The sequence below is a fragment of the Brassica napus genome, chromosome C9 (genome assembly GCF_020379485.1).
Source record: "Brassica napus cultivar Da-Ae chromosome C9, Da-Ae, whole genome shotgun sequence".
NCBI lineage: Eukaryota > Viridiplantae > Streptophyta > Magnoliopsida > Brassicales > Brassicaceae > Brassica > Brassica napus.
The window spans coordinates 57,088,001-57,107,007 of record NC_063452.1 but is presented as its reverse complement, the minus strand read 5'-3'; the positions used below and the strand labels follow the sequence as shown (position 1 = coordinate 57,107,007).

The following is a 19,007-nucleotide window of genomic DNA, read 5'->3' as shown; positions in this document are numbered from 1 at the left end:
AGATTTCAGTAATCGAATACAATCCCGGTCCGATCCGGTTTACGGATTTACCTTCGGTTCACGCATTTTCCCGCCAAAAAGAGCGGCACGAGTTGCAGGAGGCGCGTCCAAACCCTAAAAGCAACCGCCACTTTCGATTGCTCCCTCCCACCACTCACTCACCCCTAACGACGATCGCTCATGGCGCCTTCCACCTCCGTCGCCGATCCTCAGCCATCTTCAACCACCGATTCATTCAATTCCAACGCCGCCGCAGAGAATGATATTCGGGTCCACTCTCTAATCTCCCGTGCTCATACTCTTCACTGAAGCGATAAAAATGCCCAAATTTTTGTGTTGATAGGTTTCTCTTTTTTTTTTTTTCCATTGCAGCCGTTCTTTGTCCTCCACAAGGCTTCGTCTGGGAGTAAACCAACCGCGACGGTGAAAGCCAAACGGAGGATCGAGTCGCCTTCACCCAAACTCGCTAAGAAGTCTGAGATCGAAAGCGTGGAAGAAGAAGACGGCCAGTTTTTCTCAACGCTGCGCTTGAAAGTTTTCGAGACTGTTTGGTCGAAAATCGAGAATACAATCCAAGTCGGTTTTAATTTTTTTGTTCTTTATAAACTTCGTACAATGTTAAGAGTCTTTTTACACCTACATTGCGTTTGTTTGGATTTATTTAATTGCAGGATGTTCTGAGAGATTCGAACTCCAAAGTGTTCAGTGGAGTGCATAATTGGATATGTGAATCATTTGAATCGGTTAGATCATCTGGAGCACTGAGTTTATCAGAAGCTGTTAGGTCTTATCCTGTTTTATCTCAGCCTTCTTCCAAGCAGTTGTTTACTGCTTTGGTCCTCACCAGTAAGTCCCTAAAGATTAGTGTTTCCTTTGGAATTTACTAGTACAGGTGTATCTACTGGATCTAAGAAAGCATCTAACATTTGGATCATGTATTGATGAGTTACTAAACTTCCATAAACTTTACAACTAAACAGATGCAGTTACGTTGCCTATTCTTATATAGTTATATTATATTGTGATGTCAGGGAATTTGGAAATGGTTGATGATTTATCTACGTTTGAAGATCTTGGTTTGCACTTGAAGTCTCAAGGATGTCATGTGGCTAAGCTTTCATCCATGGACTTCTCTGCCAAGAATGGCGTAGGAGGTTGCCTAAGGGGTTTGTTACGACAGTTTGTGATGCCAACCATAGATGTTAGTAATTCTGCACAGCCTTACATATCATTTAGTTTTGTAGTCTTCATGCACAATTAGTGTGTCTGGCACTGAGTCCTTTTCTTTCTTCGTAACTACGAATTTTTGCCCAGGTGGCTGATGTAACCGTTCTCGCATCATGGTACAGAGAAAACGGAAACCATAAGAACCCCGTGGTTATAATCGTGGATGATACAGAGAGATGCTCTGGGTCTGTCCTGTCAGATTTGATTCTTATATTGAGGTATTAGCATATCTTTATGCTTGCTACGTTTACATCGTATCATGTTAGGTTTCCTTGCTCATTGGACTAAAAGGTTTTTTATTTGTTTATTTCTACTTAGTCAGTACCATATCATAAAGCTTGCTCTTCCGTTGTTTTTGTCTTCAGCGAATGGGCAGTCAAAGTACCAATTTTTTTGATAATGGGGGTGTCCACAGCACATGATGCGCCTAGAAAAATACTATCAGCGAACGCGCTGCAGAGACTGTGTGCCAGTAGGTTCACCCTGAGTTCTCCCGCTGAACGTATGGATGCAGTTCTCGAGGCTGTTTTCTTAAAGCCATGTTCTGGGTTCACCGTTAGCCATAAGGTGGCACTTTTCATGAGAAGTTATTTTTTGTGTCAAGATGGAACACTGACATCATTTGTTAAAACTCTCAAGGTTTCCAGCCCTGTCCTATATGCTATATTAGGTTTCAACTTGTTTCGGGTTGCTAACTCTTTGCTGTTCATTTGGCTATACATTATTTTGTCAGATAGCTTGTCTTCAGCATTTCTCATTAGAGCCCTTAAGCATCATGCTCGAGCACTTTTGTCAAGATAATCAGGTATGCCTGATGCACCTGTCCACCATGCCCATTTTGTTTATTTGTTTGTTAACAGCCCTCAGCCTTCTCAGAGATCATATATACACTTTGGTTAAGTCGGCCCTGCCATATCTATAATAGCGTAGTTGATGGTCAAGAACTTTAGTTCATGTTTTGCATATTAAGAATCTATGGATAGTTCAAAGACTTCCTACGTTCTTCATAATGAAACGAATGAGGATCTTTGGTAATACATTCCGCCTCCCTTCATTTGTCATCTAGAGTTCCGTGGATGTTTTTTTTCCAAATTACGCATATAATAAAAGCGCAACTAGCTTTTCTCTAAGGCGGCTTTTTTGTCCTGTGAAGCTGCCAGGTGAAGGTACTGGTCTTTTAACAGAAGCAACAATGAAGCATGCATTTGACTTGCCATCTGTGACGAGGTACCCCAGTGAATTCATCATCTGTTACTATTTTATTCGTGGTCATATGTTGGAAGAATTGTTGGTCAGGTTACTGGTGTAGTAGGACTTCTATGGCATATCCTTGTTGGAGCTTCTGGATAGAAAATTATATGTACTAATGTCTTCTCATAATCATTTGCCTAGGAATAAAATTACTCGGAGTACTTGTGAAATGCTGCCTCAATTTTTGTTGGACTTGCAAAGGATGCCTAATCCTTGGAGCATAGTAGTTTTGGTGAGTCGACTCTCTTTTTATACGTTTCCTGATCATAGGAAGAGTTACTTGATAGTCTTACATGAGCAGATTCTTTGTACACTTTTTTGTAGTGCATATACGAAGCTGGGAAGTTTGATAAACTTCGATTGCTAGACATTTTCTGTGAGACACTTGACCCAGAAGCACGTTACTTGAAATACTTTGCACCTTCAGCAATCCTCAACAGTCAGAGTCACGTTTCAGGACGTAATAGTGTTATCAGACGGGTGCTGCGCAAGCTTAGGTGAGTTGTGCTGTAATAGTATTCTTTTAAACTTATGAACCGCTAGTTTTTCTTCTGTTCAGATGGCATCTTTGTCTACTTATTTTCTGTTGCCAAATTTGTTTAACAAGATTTTAAGGATTAGTTTGGTAAATCATGTTCGATCAGTTTCTGAAGTTCTGTTGTCTCGAGTTAGTAAGCCTGAAAATGATTGTGTCGTTGAGAGCGTGTGTTATCTATCTCTACAAGGCTTTCCTCAAAAGTACTGAAGCTCTTTGAATTCAAAAAATTTCTTCAGGGATCTTTCTCCTGCACAGTTGTCTAGCTTGTTAAAAAGCTGGGAAAGTCTGACTGCGGAATTCAGTGAGGTAATCATTAACTAAAATTTATCAAGTTTTTACCCTTGCTCTTGACTTGCATATTCTGTATGAGATTTTAACTTCATTTGTCCTCAAAAACATTATTTCGTTTTCTTGTTAGTGTCTCTTTCACTTCCTTTGAGCTAGAGCATCTTAATATGTCTTCATGTTTCTAATATCCCTGTGCAGAGGATTTTCGTCTTGTAATCTGTTTGTTGCTTGAATTAGAGATATCACATAAATGATTGTGAAAAGAGTGCAACACTCGGGATCTTTTTGAATATCTGAAAGATGTTTCTTGTTTATCTGTTCTTTGCTGTTAGATCAATGAAAAAGTAATGGAATTGCATCCGTTCATGAGAAATGTGGAAGCAGCTGGTCAGAGACCAGGACTACCTACCAGCCCAAAGTAAATCTCTGAATATTGCTGTCTATTTAATATAAACACCATATATGAGTTCAGAGAATTTGTCATCTTTCCATTTCCGGCTTTTCTCTAGTAGATCTGTTTGGAAAGTTAATGTCTTACTCATACATAAGTTCCTCTACTGGGATAGTTTCTGTTGTTCATCTCAGTAACCTTGTACACTGAATAAATAAAAGTTTCACTTTGATGTGACAGAAAACATGCATCCCGAAGCCACTCGAAGCTTGAAAAGGAGCTTAAAGCCATGACTGATAAGATTTCGGCAGTTATAGAATTCATGCTAAGGTGAACTTTACTTTTTGACAGAGTCTTTCTACCTCTGAGGAAACAACTTGATTGTCGCCTAAGATGTTCTGTACGCGTAATCGTTTTACTCCCTCTTGATTTGACTGCCATAATTGAAAATGTTGTCACCTAAGCTATTTTTGCATGCGTCTTCTGAACTAAAGAGAGACTTTTTGTATGGACAGGGAATATATGAAGCCAGTTGAGACTGTTCCTTTCAATGAAATTTTATGTTTCAAGAATGTCGATAAACTTCAATCTGTAAGTCTTCAGCATTCTAATCCCTCTTGGATTCACTTATACTTCCATTACTTGAAAGTTTTTGTAATAGTTAATAGTTACTATATGCTGCTCTTGTTGCATCATTCTCATCAACTTAAAGCAAACCAGTTACAGGATCTCTTAAGACTTTACAAATGGTTTTCTTTCTCTCTTTTCCCTCTTGATCCGATGTTTATATCTGATTTAGGCTTTACTTGGAGACCCGAGAGGCAGGATCCAATCAGATCTACTAGAATCTCACAGTATTCTCAACTGTCTTTGCTGCAGCCAAAGAGGCACAACTCTATTGCCTTCCATGCACGATACCTCGATTTTGTGAGTCTTCCCTTACGTCATTACATGTGCTCACATTGTCTTTCTTTCGATATTACTCTCTCTAAACACAAACCATCTTCAAAGCACATATACACATGAACACATATCCGACTTGTTTTTTTCTCTGTCTCAATGTGTGTTACAAGGAAAAGTTTGTGATAAATGATTATATAGGTACGCACTGGCGCAAGAGCACGCGGATGTTATTAACCTCCATGATTGGTACCAATCTTTCAAGACGATACTTATACCACGGAATAGCAAAGCAAAATCAAAATCAAAGACGACTTCAAAATCGAAGAAACGGAAAGAAAGATGCGAAGAGCCAGAACCACCTGCTGAAGCTTCAATTCAGTATCCTTTTTTTGGTATTCTCATTGTCTTTTGAAACGAAGCTGACTAATGGTTAATTTAAAAGAGAGCAGGAAGTGGAAACATGATTAGTAATTCTTGGTAGCACCAAGGGCCATCTTGTTTATTCGTTTTTGCAGGGCATTTGCATAAACGTGCATCCTTAACATTGTGTTTTCAACAGAGCTCGATTTTGCAGAGCTGTAATGGAACTTCAGATTGCTGGACTTATTCGCATGCCTTCAAAAAGACGTCCTGATTTTGTGCAGAGAGTGGCCTTTAGTTCTTAAGAATAGTTTTCAGTACTTCCATTGTAAGCTTACTTATACTATATAGTTTCACCCTCATGTAATCTAATAGATATGTCTGGGGTTTCTGAATTGATTGTCTTATGTGGGTTCCATACTATTAAAAGTAGAATTATTATGAACATAGACGACATCTTAATCTAACAAGTAATCAACTAATCATTTTCAACTAATATTATGTTAAGTTGTTTTTACTTTTTTGTTTTAACAGAACAAGAAGATCAATTTATACGACAAGATCAGTAAAAATTACAAGATTAAAGGATATGGTTATTTTTATCTAATATAAGAAAAGTACAGTAACAGACTTTTTATTGTTCTATAGTGTTATAATATTGCAACATATCAAAGCCCTTATTAAAGTAGTTAAAATTCTCTAGAAATATACAAAATCTGTTAACATCAAGCACTGTCGTTTGTTGTTTTGTTCTCTCTAACAATTGATTTCAGTTGTTATCTTTTGTGGGGGAAAACTAATCTTTAACCATCAACACATAATCTGCCAACAACCAGAAACTAAACCAACTTCTTTGCAGTATAAATTACGAATCAAATTCAAATTCAAATTCAAAATAATCAAAACCAAAAACAAAGACAACAACAACAATGGCTAGATCAATCTCTTTGTGTCTCTTCTTCTTAAGCCCTGTTCGTTTGGTTGCCGCAGGTTTCAGCGTCAGCGTCAGCGGCGGCGGCAGCGTCAATGAAGACAGTTGTTGTTCGTTTCGCTGACGCTGCCGCTGACGCTGCCGCATATTATATCACGACCGCAGGTTTTATCAGCGTCAGCCGCAGGACGCGGCGTTCGGACGCGGCGTCAGACGCAGCTTCCTGCGTCAACGAAACGAACAAGAGTTGACGCAAAATGTTGACGCTGCCGCTGCCGCCGGTACCTGCAGCAACCAAACGAACAACCCTTTATTCATTTCTTGGATTCCAAAGCTAACTACAAGCTACCCTCTCTCCACAAAATCTAGATGGATCGTGGACGAGAGAGGCCAAAGGGTGAAGCTAGCCTGCGTGAACTGGCCGGCTCATCTACAGCCCGCAGTGGCCGAAGGACTAAAGGCTTGTTCGTTTTATAAACGCCACTACTTGCGGCTGCGGCAGAAAATAAAGTTAGGGCATGAAAAAATTCTTTGATGATCTGATTAAAAACAGCCGCAACGGGCAATCAGAGAAACGAAAATAGAATCGCCGCGGCCGCTGAAATTTCGAGCATCTTTTGAATTTGACGCAGCGACCGTAAAAGATGGAGGATGCGGTTGTTTTACCAAAACCCAGCGACATAAATTAATGATGATGCCGTAAAAGATACTTATTTCCTTCGTATTTTTTGAAACACCGACGCTGCCGCGGCGTCTCCAAAAAGAACAGGACTTAAGTAAACAACCATTAGATTCCATCTCCAAGAAGATTGTCTCAATGGGATTTAACTGCGTTAGGCTCACTTGGCCTCTTGATTTGATGACTAATGACACATTGGCTCTTAAAGTTACCGTCAAACAGTCTTTTGAAAGATTGAATCTGTTTGATGATGTTCTTGGCATTCAAACACACAATCCCAAAATCCTTAACCTCCCCATATTCAATGCATTCCTGGTAAAAAATAGTGGTACATCATTGGTTTAATCTATCCAGATAAACCGGTTTTTGGCTGTGTTTCAAAAAAAATCGAAACAACAACAAAAACTAACCGAAGTTGTCAAATCAAATAAAATAGAGCCATTCCAATAGAATTCTCAACATAATGGAAATACTTCTCTATATATTTCGGTTTTAGACACACAACTTAATGAAACATTCGTTTGGCTCTTAAATTTTAAAGAGCTAGTATACATCGATCATATAATCCCAAATTGTCGAATTTTCAAATTGATATTAACCATAGGTCCACTAAATCTCTGATCCAACCCTCCCCTATATATAGACATGTTTAATTTATTTATATTTAATATCAGGAAGTGGTGTCGAACCTTGGACAAAACGGAGTGATGGTGATACTAGACAACCACTTGACAACGCCAGGATGGTGTTGCAGCGACAACGACCTCGACGCTTTCTTCGAATACCCTAACTTTGATCCCGCCGTCTGGGCCAAGGGATTGAGCAAGATGGCTTCTCTTTTCCGCAATGTCACTAATGTCGTTGGCATGAGCCTTAGGAACGAACCACGTGGTACCAGAGATTACCCTAACCTCTGGTTCAAGTAAGTACGCATTTCAGATTACCTATACGTCATTTAGAATATAAACAAGCATGTTCGCACACATGAAAATATTTGAAATGACTACTTAAAACTATTTATCAAAAATAAGATATGTTCGCACACAGATTTAGGTAAATGTGTTTGGACCTTTTGTAGTATTTTCATTATTCACATATATAAGAAAACAAGTACATGCATGCATGCATGAGCATTAAGCTGTAAATTATTATCTTCTTATATTTTGAGAAACGCTAAGCTGTAAATGGTTTACGTGAAGGTACATGCCAAAAGGAGGAGAAGCAGTACACGCAGCAAACCCTGACGTCCTAGTCATCCTCTCCGGCATCGACTACGACACAAACCTCTCTTTCCTCCGTGACCGCTTCTTCAACGTCAGCTTCACCGACAAACTCGTCTTCGAGCAACATTGGTACAGCTTCTCCGACGGTCGTGACTCGTGGGAAAAGCACAACTCTAACGATTTTTGCGCGAAAATCATCGAGAAAGTCACACATAACGGAGGATTCTTGATCGGGAGAGGCTTTCCTTTGTTCTTGACTGAGTTTGGGGCTAACCTGAGAAGCGGTGACGTTAGCGGAAACCGGTATATGAATTGTTTGGTGGCTTGGGCCGCGGAGAATGATTTAGATTGGGCGGTTTGGGCATTAACCGGAGATTATTATTTGAGAACCGGTCAAAAACATATGGTTGAGACTTTTGGCGTTTTGGCTCCTAATTGGAAAGACGTCGCCAACTCTACTTACCTGCAAAAACTCTCCGGAATTCAACTTCCAGTTAGAGGTCAGACTTCTTTTTGAAAGAAAGTGGAATAATAATACGATTTTGGAATGAAAACTATAATTATTATTTGAATATTACCAAAAAAACTATAATTATAACTCAAAATCGTTAAAAATGAATTGAATCCTATATAGATAGATATTTGGATCCTATAAATATATAATGACAGATTAAAAGTTATAACTCAATTTTCCTAGATAATCCTGAATTTGACCAAAAACATTCATAATCCTGAATTTTATTATTATGTTAATTTTAATTTCTTAAGTTAAGAAACATCCAAATAAAATGTCTAGGTTTCGATCTTAATATATATATATACACCTCTTATGATAATATTTGTTTTTGGACTACCAAGATTGTGTTCATACCTATGCCCCCTCCCCCCCCCCCCCATAATTATAAATTTATATTATCATTTTCGTACCACGTCTAGTGCTTTGTTCAAAAAATCCCCTAACGGGACTCTGAAAAATTTAATTGCGATACAAGTATCGTGTAAGTGCAATATCAAGAACCGTGAATGTCCAAATAATGTTATGAATATGTACGTTTGAGCTAAATATATAAATCTTTGTATATCTGCAGGACCCGGTTTACAATCCAAAAAACTTCTCTTCCACCCAACAACCGGCCTTTGCGTCACCAGTAATCTCTCAAACAATTCACCTACACTTCGATTGGAACAATGCCGTAAAGCCGAGCCATCAACCTTTAATCCCAGTGAAGGTATTCTCTGGAGTAACAAAATGTGCGTCGAGGCTCCAGATGCTGTTGGACAGAAAGTGAAGCTTGGAGTTGACACTAAGTGCTCTAAGTTGGGACAAACCTCAGCTACTCACATGCATTTGTCGTTTAAGACAACAAGTAATGGTTCGTTGCTATGCCTTGATGTGGATGAACGTGACAACAGCATCGTCGCTAACCCTTGCAAGTGTTTGACCATGGATGCTTCTTGTGATCCAGCGAGCCAATGGTTCAAAGTTCTTTAAATTCTTTTTTATATGTTTTATTTCGGAGAAAAAAATGCATTTGTAATCAAGACTACGATCGAGCCGGTTTATCATAATAATTTCTCAAATTCAAAATACCTAATGGCAGCTCAAATAATCACAATTTCAAATATAGAAAAATAAAAATGACAATGGTAGTTAAAGAAAGGGAAAAATTATAAGAATATGTTACTAAGTTTTGTTAAACTTTTTAATACTTAAACTTTTTTGGCACCCAGTTAAATACATGAATTAAATATTTTATACATTTTAATACATTAAAATTTTAAACTTTTGTTCATTTTTATACTCAAACTTTGCTTATTTTAATTAAAAATATTTATAAGTTTCACACGAAACGAAAAATATGTAAAATTAAGAATTAAAAAAAAAACTAATTTTAATTCAAGTTTGAAAAATTAACGTAGCTAAATTTTGGATATTTTAAATTATGGAATAAAATTTTATAGTTTTAATATAAATTTGAATTTTTAAATTTAAAACTAATTTATTTTGCATTCAAAATTAAGTTTTTTTTTTACATTTTTAAAATGTTTGTATATATGCAGGGCCCGGTTTACAATCCAAAAAACTTCTCTTCCACCCAACAACCGGCCTTTGCGTCACCAGTAATCTCTCAAACAATTCACCTACACTTCGATTGGAGCAATGCCGTAAAGCCGAGCCATCAACCTTTAATCCTAGTGAAGGTATTCTCTGGAGTAACAAACTGTGCGTCGAGGCTCCAAATGCTGTTGGACAGAAAGTGAAGCTTGGAGCTGGCACTAAGTGCTCTAAGTTGGGACAAACCTCAGCTACTCACATGCATTTGTCGTTTAAGACAACAAGTAATGATTCGTTTCTATGTTTTGATGTGGATGAACGTGACAACAGCATCGTTGCTAACCCTTGCAAGTGTTTGACCATGGATGCTTCTTGTGATCCAGCGAGCCAATGGTTCAAAGTTCTTTAAATTCTATCTTATATGTTTTATTCCGGAGAAAATGCATCTGTAATCAAGACTACATACGATCGATCATGTTCATAATAATAATTTCTTTAGTTCAAAAATCGAAATTTAATAATTTAAATTTTTGTGTCAAAATACCTAACGGCAGCTTAATCATCACAATTTCAAATATAGAGAAATGACAATTGTAGTTAAGGAAAGGGGGAAAAAATCATAAAATTGCCTTAACTAAAGTTTGTTAAGCTTTTTAATACTTAATTTTTTTGCTATCCAGGTTAATACATAAACTAAATATTTTATTTGTTTTATAACACTAACTTTTCGAACTTTGTATATTTTAATACTCAAATTTTGCTTATTTTAAATAAAATTATTTATAAGTTTTAAACGAATAAGTTTGACATTTTAAAATTTCATCCACAATTTAGTTACTTATTCATAAATCTTTGAAACAGAATTAGAATTTTTTATAGACTTGTGAATTTTATCTGTAAATTCTGTTTATTCGTTCGTTTTTGCAGTGCATTTACATAAACGTTCTTCCTTAACATTGTATTTCAAACAAAGCTCGATTTTGCAGAGCTGTAATGGAGCTTCAGATTGTAGGACTTATTCGCATGCCTTCATAAAGATGTCCTGATTATGTATGTGCAAAGGGTGGCCTTTGGTTCCTAAGAATAGTCTCAATACTTCCATTTGCTTACATGATGACTAGATGACCCACATGTACACGTGGGTTTTTCTAACAGATGTGTTTGGAGTTTTTGAATTGCTTTTCTTATGTGGGTTCACATAATATTAAAAGTAGAATTGATATGAGCACAGACGAGATCTCAATCTAGAAAGTAATCAACTAATCATTTTCAACAAGACTGAAAAAAAAACAGATTAAAAACTTAAGAACTTTCAAAGCTGGAAGATTCTTATGCTAAGTCAAGGAGACTTAATAAGTAATATTGACAGCTTTGTCCGTGAGAATGCCAAAACCTCATGAAATTATCGAAATTACTCACATGATTAGTATTACAAGGTTTTTGATTCATAGGTCCATACACTATCGAAAGAAGATATATCATGTAAATTAGCTCTTCTCATGAGGTATATTTGAACATGTAGCCTCTAAAGAACCTAACCAACTTATCGATGGTTACCCGAATTACATATTTCCGACTATTACCTGCTATTTCGGTCCAGATGTCCGGAAAAGGACATCATTTAGATGAATATTCAAACCCATGGGGCAAGTCGAAACCATTGTGTGTGAATATTCTCAAGTCTTACTCCTTTAACGGAACATGCGCATGTTCAAGTTTTGGCTACCGAAACAAATTACACTTGCCATTTGTAATTTTATGAGAATTAACGAGAGTTTATGAGAATTATTTGAGAGATTTTGGTGAAGAACTAAAAAAGATATGTGAGGGAATCCAAAAGAGAGAGACAAGAATATTTGAGGAATACTTTTCTTTAGATTGATTTAGTGTATACAATATTTACATAAATAGATCTAGCAAGGAGAATAAAACAATGAGAATGAATAAACTAATGAAAACCAGATCTGGAGAAGTCACTTTCGGATAGTGACAACTCTCTTCTCTCTTCCTTCCTTAGCATATCATGTGACTTTGGCTTGTTTCCACACTCCAACAGCTCTATCCAGTTGCCTCCACTTGTTTAAATTCGTCCAAGACTTCAGGCAAGATATTTAAATCAGTCTCACACCTTTCCTTGCTTCAGTTTTTCTGTCCATGATTTTCTGTCCATGATTTCATGTCCATGATTTTCTGTCCATGATTTCCTATCCATGATCTTCTGTCCTTGATCTCCTGTCTATGATCAATCAGGTTCTTCATGTCTTTACTCTTGCTCTTTATTCTCTTCATGTCAACACTCCTCCTCAAGCTTGACCATAGGGACTTGGTCAAGCTTGGAAACCATGAAGCATTCTCTCATTAAAACTTTTACTTGGAAAAACCACTTGGGATAAAAAACCAAGTAAAAGAAAAAGAGTAGAACACTTCATGGCAAGAGGATCAGTGACAAGAGAGGTCTATGAGTCCAAGCTTAGGATGAATGAGCTCACAAATCTTGCTGCTAGCTGCCTTGGTGAACATGTCAGCTAGTTGATCTTTACTTCTTGTGTAGCATGGAAGAATCACTTGCTGTTCCACTGCCTGTCTCACCTTGTGGCAGTCCACTTCTATGTGTTTTGTCCTCTCATGAAAGACTGAGTTGGATGCAATGTGTATTGCTGCCTGGTTGTCACGATGCATAGTCATTGGTGTGTTGATCTCAATACCCAAGTCCCTTAGCAGTCCCTTGATCCATATAAGCTCACTTGTGAGCTTTCTCATTGATCTGTACTCTGCCTCAGCACTTGAGCAAGACACCACCTTCTGCTTCTTGCTCTTCCATGTGACCAGGTTTCCTCCAATGAAGGTACAGTAGCCTATAGTTGATCTCCTATCAACTCTGTCTCCAGCCCAATCAGCATCACAATATCCAATAACTTCAGTACTCTTGTTACATGCCATCCATATTCCTTGGCTAGGCGCCTCTCTTAGGTACTTTAAGATCCTCTCCACCATATTCCAATGATGCACATTAGGAGCTCCCATGTGTTGACTCACTTGATTCACAGCAAAGCACACATCTGGTCTGGTGATGCTTAGATAGATGAGCTTGCCCACCATTCTTCTATACTTCTTGATATCTCCAAATGGTGTAGACTCATACTCTCCCTCTCTTAGCACCTTGTATCCTTCTTCTAATGGAGTCTTGGCCTTTTTACTCCCAAGGGTTTCTGCCTCATTTAAAATATCAAATGTGTACTTCCTTTGAGATAAGAATAACCTCTCTTTAGAGCGGCAGATCTCAATCCCAAGGAAGTACTTCAACTCTCCCAAATCTTTGATAACAAATGCATTTTTAAGAAAGGTTTTAGTTGAGAGAATACCTTCCTTGTTGCTACCAGTGATGATAATGTCATCCACATAGATTAAGATGAGCACAATACCTTGCTTACTAGTTAATGTGATGAGGGTGGGATCAGCTTCTGACTTTACAAAGCCTCTTCCATTGAGGGTGGTGCTCAACTTATGGTACCAAACCCTTGGAGATTGCTTCAAGCCATAAATTGCCTTCTTTAATCTGAGAACATTTCTTGGCTTCACCATGTTCTCAAGCCCAGGAGGTGGTCTTATGTAGACTTCATCCTCCAATTCTCCTTGAAGAAAGGCATTCTTCACACCCATCTGCCATAAATCTCACTCAAGGTTGACAGCAAGAGACAAGAGAATCTTTATAGTGTGAAGCTTGGCCACTGGTGCAAAAGTGTCTAGATAATCTTCACCATATACTTGAGTATATCCCCTTGCAACCAGTCTTGTCTTCTTTCTTTTTGATTTTCCATTGGCTCCATACTTGATAGTGTAGAGAAGCCGGCTTGTCACTGCTTTCTTTCCTTTTGGAAGTTCAGTCTCAAACCATGTATCATTCTTGATCATGGCTCCCATCTCATCTCCAACAGATTTTCTCCACTCCTTGTGTTGCATAGCTTCTTCATATGTTTTTGAAATGTATTCTTGATCCAAATCACTGATGAAGACTTGATGCTCTTCTGGAAGGGAGCATGATATCTTGCATATTTACATTGTTTTATCCATTTATTCATGTGCATTTTCATCATATAGATTAGGATTTAGTCATGTCTAGGTTGTATTTTGCATACATATGTCTCTATTAGGTATTGGAGTACCACATGGAGTTCCTGGAGACATTTGGGTTCATTTGGAGCTCAAAGGTGGTGATTAGAGTGATCTTTGGACGAGCACTGCCTGGAGCGACTTCCCGGAGCGACTACATGAAGTCGCTGTGCACCACATCCCGGAGCGACTTTCCCAGAGCGACTTTCCCAGAGCGACCGCACGAAGTCGCTCGCGTTTTCACGTCCGGAGACAAACAAATTTGACCCTGAAGCGACCTCCCAGAGCGACGTGTCGAAGTCGCTCCCGATGTTTAGAGCGACCTGTTGGAGCGACACACCAAGGTCGCTCGCGTCCTCTCGTCCGGAGACACCAAAATCGAGCATCCTGGAGCGACCTCTCAGAGCGACCAGCCAGAGCGACCAGCTCAAGTCGCTCGCGTTTAGACGGGGCGAGACACGAAGAAACGCGTCGGGAGCGACCTCCTGGGAGCGACCTCCTTGGACGATTTTTATGTTATTTCAGGGGCCTTTTGGTCATTTGTTTTTTTGTTTTACATTGCCTAAACCTAAGTTAAGTACTTTAGAAGCGATGGGAGGCAGATAATCTCTTTTCTGAAGAACAACTAGTAAAAAAACTTCTTTTGATTCAGATTTCATTGCTTTCATCTTGTGTTCTTATCTATTTCTCTACATGATTAATCTGAAATCTACCATGGGTTTAAAGAGGAATCATGGAGATTAGTGAGTAATCACCTTTTGAATTCATGGGTTAGGGAGATCAAGGGTGATTAGGTTAGTTCTAGGATGTTTTAGTGTAGATCATTCTTGTTCCTTGCTAGTAGAGTATTCATAATGCATCTTCTGAGTTGGCCACTCAAAAGTTGATCAATAAGCATTTTCCACCCAAAAGGTGTTTGATGAAATGCCTGAGACAACTCTCCTAGGCTTTTAGTATACTTTGCCAAAGACATTTGTTGTTAAATGTGCTAAGATAGCTAATAGACTTGTTAGTAATGATTGCTTTCACATTATTCAACCAAAGACATTTGATGTTTGAGATATGTTAGCAAATGGGCATTCATCTAGACATAGAGCTTGCTTAGAATTGTGTCTAGGCTTAAGGTTGATAGTTTGATTGATCATTTGCCATCCTGATATTCTGTATTTTTAACGGTTTTAAACTCGTTTTGGAGCAATTAAATGGTCGGTTTTAATTAATGTTTTGGTCTATTTGATGCGTTTTGGTGTTCTTAAGTGTAATATGCTGGTTACTAGATAGCTTGAAAGAAAAGAACGCATTCGGGATTTATTCAGAAGCAAGATGGACCGAACAATGGACCGAACGAGAAGTATTGATCGCACAGAGCCACAGATCGACCGATCCGGTCAATGTGGATCGACCGATCCACGGTTTCAGAAACAGATCGACCGATCCGGTCCATGTGGATCGACCGATCCCACGCTCTACGGGCTCCACACGCACAAACGAGCTTTTCACTCCTTTTTACCCACTCCCCTCAATAATAGAGAGAAGAACTCGACCTTTGGGACTCAGAAAAGACCAGAGACGACCAAGAAGGAGATTTACAAGTTCTTGAGAGAGATTTGAGAGTTTTGTACTTGTTTTGTGTGATTTGTGAAGATTTGTAAAGGAGTTCATCTCAAAACCATTTGGAGAAGATCTTCTGAACCTTTACTCTGTTTTAATACAATCTTATCATGTTTTTTTCATCAAAATCGTGTTGTTCTTGCTTAGTTATGTGTGAGTAGTCATCTAGTTGGGTTTAGGGGTTCTCATAGGGGATTTCTTGATGTTTTGATTCATAAAACGTGTGTAGACTAAGGGATTACGTTTTGGTTCTTCATCTAATGGATTTCTTACTGCTTGAACTGAATTGATCACTTAGTTCATGATTTCAGATTGTTTGATGCACCGAAAGTGATTGTTTGAACTTCCGAAAATACTTTAGATGAGCAAAGTGTCCTTAACCCTCGGAAGTTGATGTTATTGCGCTTTGTGAACATATTGAACCTGTTCTTAATGCTTGTTTAGAAATTGAAACTCAGCGGAAGTTAGTGTGGAGATTTCTATAACATAGAGAATTAGCGCTACGGAAGTAGGTTAATTCTAATATCGTGTTTGAGTTCTAGACGGTTCTTAATATATCCCTGTGTCTGCCATTAATTGTATCTTGATTAAAAAGAAATCCCTGAGAATTCCCAATGCCCAACGTTTGTTTTAAAATAGTTTTCAAATCATTTAAATCATCTTTTTACAGCTTGTTTATGCTTTGTGACACTAGAGAAAATTAAATAAAAACCATCAAAATTATATCTTGATTCGCTGTAGCTATTAACTTGTCTGCAACTCTACGTGTGATCATCGGTCCCTGTGGATTCGATCCCGTATTACTACTGCGTACTTTACTGTGCACTTGCAGTTAGATAATCGGGTTAAAACTAGACACATCAAGTTTTTGGCGCCGTTGCCGGGGACCATTTGGTCACCCTAGAGTTAATGATCAGTTTAAGACTATAGCATTTTTATTTTGTCTAATGTTTATGTCTTTCTCTTTCTGTTTGTGTTTTCAGGTGAATGAGCGGATTTCATACTAGAAGCAAAGGATCATCGAATTTAATACCTTTGGAGTTAGAGCTCGGCCGCCTAGAGAGACAAGTGAAAAAGAAAAGACTTGAGTCCGCTGAAGAGGTTGAAATGGCTGAACACCAAGAAGACCAGTTTCAGGACAACCCGCAAAATCCAATTCCTGTAGATGGACGAGAAGGCAACAATGCTGGTGATAATCAGCAGGCTGGTGTAGCTGCAAGACAACAGGCTGGAGACTATGGCATGCCTAGGATGACGCTTGCACATTATGATACACCAGATGCATTCTATGCCGATCGTTCTGGGATTCGCCCACCTCCCATTGAGAGAAGAGACTTTGAGATCAAGACTGGTCTCATTAATTTGGTGGAGAAAAATCCGTTTCATGGAAACCCGTCTGAGGACCCGATGTATCACTTGGAGCATTTTGAGCGAGTCTGTGACACCAGCAGACATAATGGAGTTCCTCAAGGCGCTTTGAAATGCAGGTTGTTCCCGTTTTCCTTAGCTGATAAAGCTATCAGATGGTTAAAGTCCATCCCTCCAGGATCTCTTACTACATGGGAAGAGACAAGAGCTGCTTTTCTACAGCATTTCTTCACCAAGTCAAGGTCCACATATCTGAGAAGCAGAATTGGAAGCTTTCAGCAGCTTGATTCAGAAAGCTTTCATGAGGCTTGGGAGCGTTTCAAGGAGTACACACAGGACTGCCCTCACCATGGTTACACTGATGTGAGCTTGCTGAACATTTTCTATAATGGAGTTCATGAAGAGAGTCAAGATGCCATGGACACAGCAAGTAATGGTGATTTCATGACCAAGACTGTTGAAGAAGCTTACACCTTGCTGAACAACCTGTCATCCAGCAAAGCAAACCGCAAGTCAAGGTTTGACACCAGCCAGAAGGGTGTTGGTTATGAATCCAAGAAGATAGATGAGCTGAATGCCAAGATTGAGATGCTTCTCAAGAGAGATCAGAAATCTGTGAAATTTGTGGAGGAGCAAGGCTATCGTTCCTCACAAGAAACTGTTGGTGATGATTCAGATGATATGCAAGCTGATGTGAACTACATTGGTGGTCAAGGAAACTACAACAGAGGCTACAATCAGAACCTTGGATGGAGTCAAAATCAGCAAAATAATCTGTCTTACCGGAGCAACAATGTGGAGAATCCACAACATCAGTCCTACCCTCAGGCAGGAAACAGGCAGAACCAGAATCAGAACCAGAGTGTGTTCAACCAAGGATATCAGAACAGAAATCAATATCAGGGGAACAACTCGGGCAACTCAGGATTTCAGCAAAGGCAGCAGTACAACAACTACCAGAATCAAGGGAATGCCTCTTCGTCACAGTCTTCTCAGGATAACGAAATTAAGAAGATGCTGCAAATGGTGCTAGAAGGTCAGAAGAATAGCACTGCAGAGATAAACACCAAGGTGGATAACATGTATGGAGAGCTTAATGGGAAGTTTGAAACTTTGAACACCCATTTGAAAGTTTTGGAAAAGCAAGTTGCTCAAACCGCCTCCAGCAGCAGAACAGCACCTGGATTTCTACCAGGGAAGTCAGAGACGAATCCCAAGGAGTTTGTGAATGCTATAACACTTAGGAGTGGAAAAACGATTGAGGGATCGAATGAGAAAGAGATCGACCGATCTCAGGAACAGATCGACCGATCCAAGGGGAAGGAGATCGACCGATCCGGTCCATCTGGATCGACCGATCCCGTGTCAACAAAGCCAAATTCCTCTGAACCTGAAGAGGTGTATGTGGCGCCTCCTGCTTATGTTCCTAAGGCTCCATACCCATCCAGACCAAGGCAGAAGATCAAAGAACGTGAGTACGAGAAGCTAAAGAACCTTGTTGGGGAGTTACATGTGAGATTGCCATTCGTTGAAGCGGTGAAGATGGTACCTTCTCTTAAAAGGTACATGAAGGAGATTCTTACCGATAAGATGAGCCTAGAGCGTGGTGTGTTGATGCTCAATGAGGAATGTAGCGCAGTTCTACAAAATGTCATGCCTAAAAAGCGTGAAGATCCCGGAGCATTTGTTCTACCATGCCGCATTGGATCACTTACCTTTGAGAGGAGTCTCTGCGATCTGGGTTCAGGAGTGAGCCTAATGCCTTTCTCTGTCTCTGAGAGGCTAGGCATGACGAACTACAAACCTACAAGGATCTCCTTGGTCCTTGCTGACCGATCAGTGCGAAGACCAGTCGGTGTACTAGAAAACATCCCTGTTGGTGTTGGAAAGGGATATGTGCTTACCGATTTTGTAGTTCTGGAGCTGGAAGAGGAACCTAAAGATCCTCTCATTTTGGGCAGACCGTTTTTAGCTACTGCTGGAGCCATGATTGATGTACAGAATGGGCATATAGACTTACGTCTAGGAGACATGGCGATGAGATACAATGTGGAGAAGGTGCTGAAAAATC

The 19,007-nt window shown here is 39.1% G+C and overlaps 2 protein-coding genes and 1 non-coding gene across 3 annotated transcripts; 2 read left to right on the top strand and 1 right to left on the bottom strand.

Annotated features, from left to right (window-relative positions):
- The first annotated feature begins 22 nt into the window (after nt 1-22).
- LOC106432158 (origin of replication complex subunit 3) lies at nt 23-5,407 on the top strand. The gene is made up of 17 exons (XM_013873004.3): nt 23-270; nt 373-576; nt 672-846; nt 1,032-1,201; nt 1,315-1,445; nt 1,593-1,866; nt 1,961-2,032; nt 2,381-2,454; nt 2,620-2,710; nt 2,803-2,975; nt 3,253-3,322; nt 3,637-3,722; nt 3,936-4,025; nt 4,211-4,286; nt 4,495-4,622; nt 4,797-4,976; nt 5,158-5,407. The coding sequence occupies exons 1-17, from the start codon at nt 181-183 to the stop codon at nt 5,261-5,263; spliced, it is 2,190 nt and encodes a 729-aa protein (XP_013728458.2). The 5' UTR covers nt 23-180; the 3' UTR covers nt 5,264-5,407.
- Nucleotides 5,408-6,706: 1,299 nt separating this feature from the next.
- Nucleotides 6,707-10,137, top strand: LOC106432151 (glycosyl hydrolase 5 family protein-like). The gene is made up of 4 exons (XM_048768160.1): nt 6,707-6,883; nt 7,243-7,490; nt 7,768-8,291; nt 8,880-10,137. The coding sequence occupies exons 1-4, from the start codon at nt 6,707-6,709 to the stop codon at nt 9,281-9,283; spliced, it is 1,353 nt and encodes a 450-aa protein (XP_048624117.1). The 3' UTR covers nt 9,284-10,137.
- Nucleotides 10,138-17,185: 7,048 nt separating this feature from the next.
- On the bottom strand, nt 17,186-17,292 carry LOC125593637. The gene has a single exon (XR_007329537.1). It is a non-coding gene; the product is annotated as a small nucleolar RNA R71 (small nucleolar RNA).
- Nucleotides 17,293-19,007: the final 1,715 nt, after the last annotated feature.

Excerpts from the sequence above, each read along its gene's own strand:
- LOC106432158 (XM_013873004.3), top strand. The coding sequence starts at position 181 with ATGGCGCCTTCCACCTCCGTCGCCGATCCTCAGCCATCTTCAACCACC. Across the intron at positions 1,202-1,314 it reads TTGTGATGCCAACCATAGAT|GTGGCTGATGTAACCGTTCT; the intron begins GTTAGTAATTCT and ends ATTTTTGCCCAG. Across the intron at positions 4,026-4,210 it reads GTTATAGAATTCATGCTAAG|GGAATATATGAAGCCAGTTG; the intron begins GTGAACTTTACT and ends TTGTATGGACAG.
- LOC106432151 (XM_048768160.1), top strand. The coding sequence starts at position 6,707 with ATGGGATTTAACTGCGTTAGGCTCACTTGGCCTCTTGATTTGATGACT. Across the intron at positions 7,491-7,767 it reads TACCCTAACCTCTGGTTCAA|GTACATGCCAAAAGGAGGAG; the intron begins GTAAGTACGCAT and ends GTTTACGTGAAG. Across the intron at positions 8,292-8,879 it reads AATTCAACTTCCAGTTAGAG|GACCCGGTTTACAATCCAAA; the intron begins GTCAGACTTCTT and ends GTATATCTGCAG.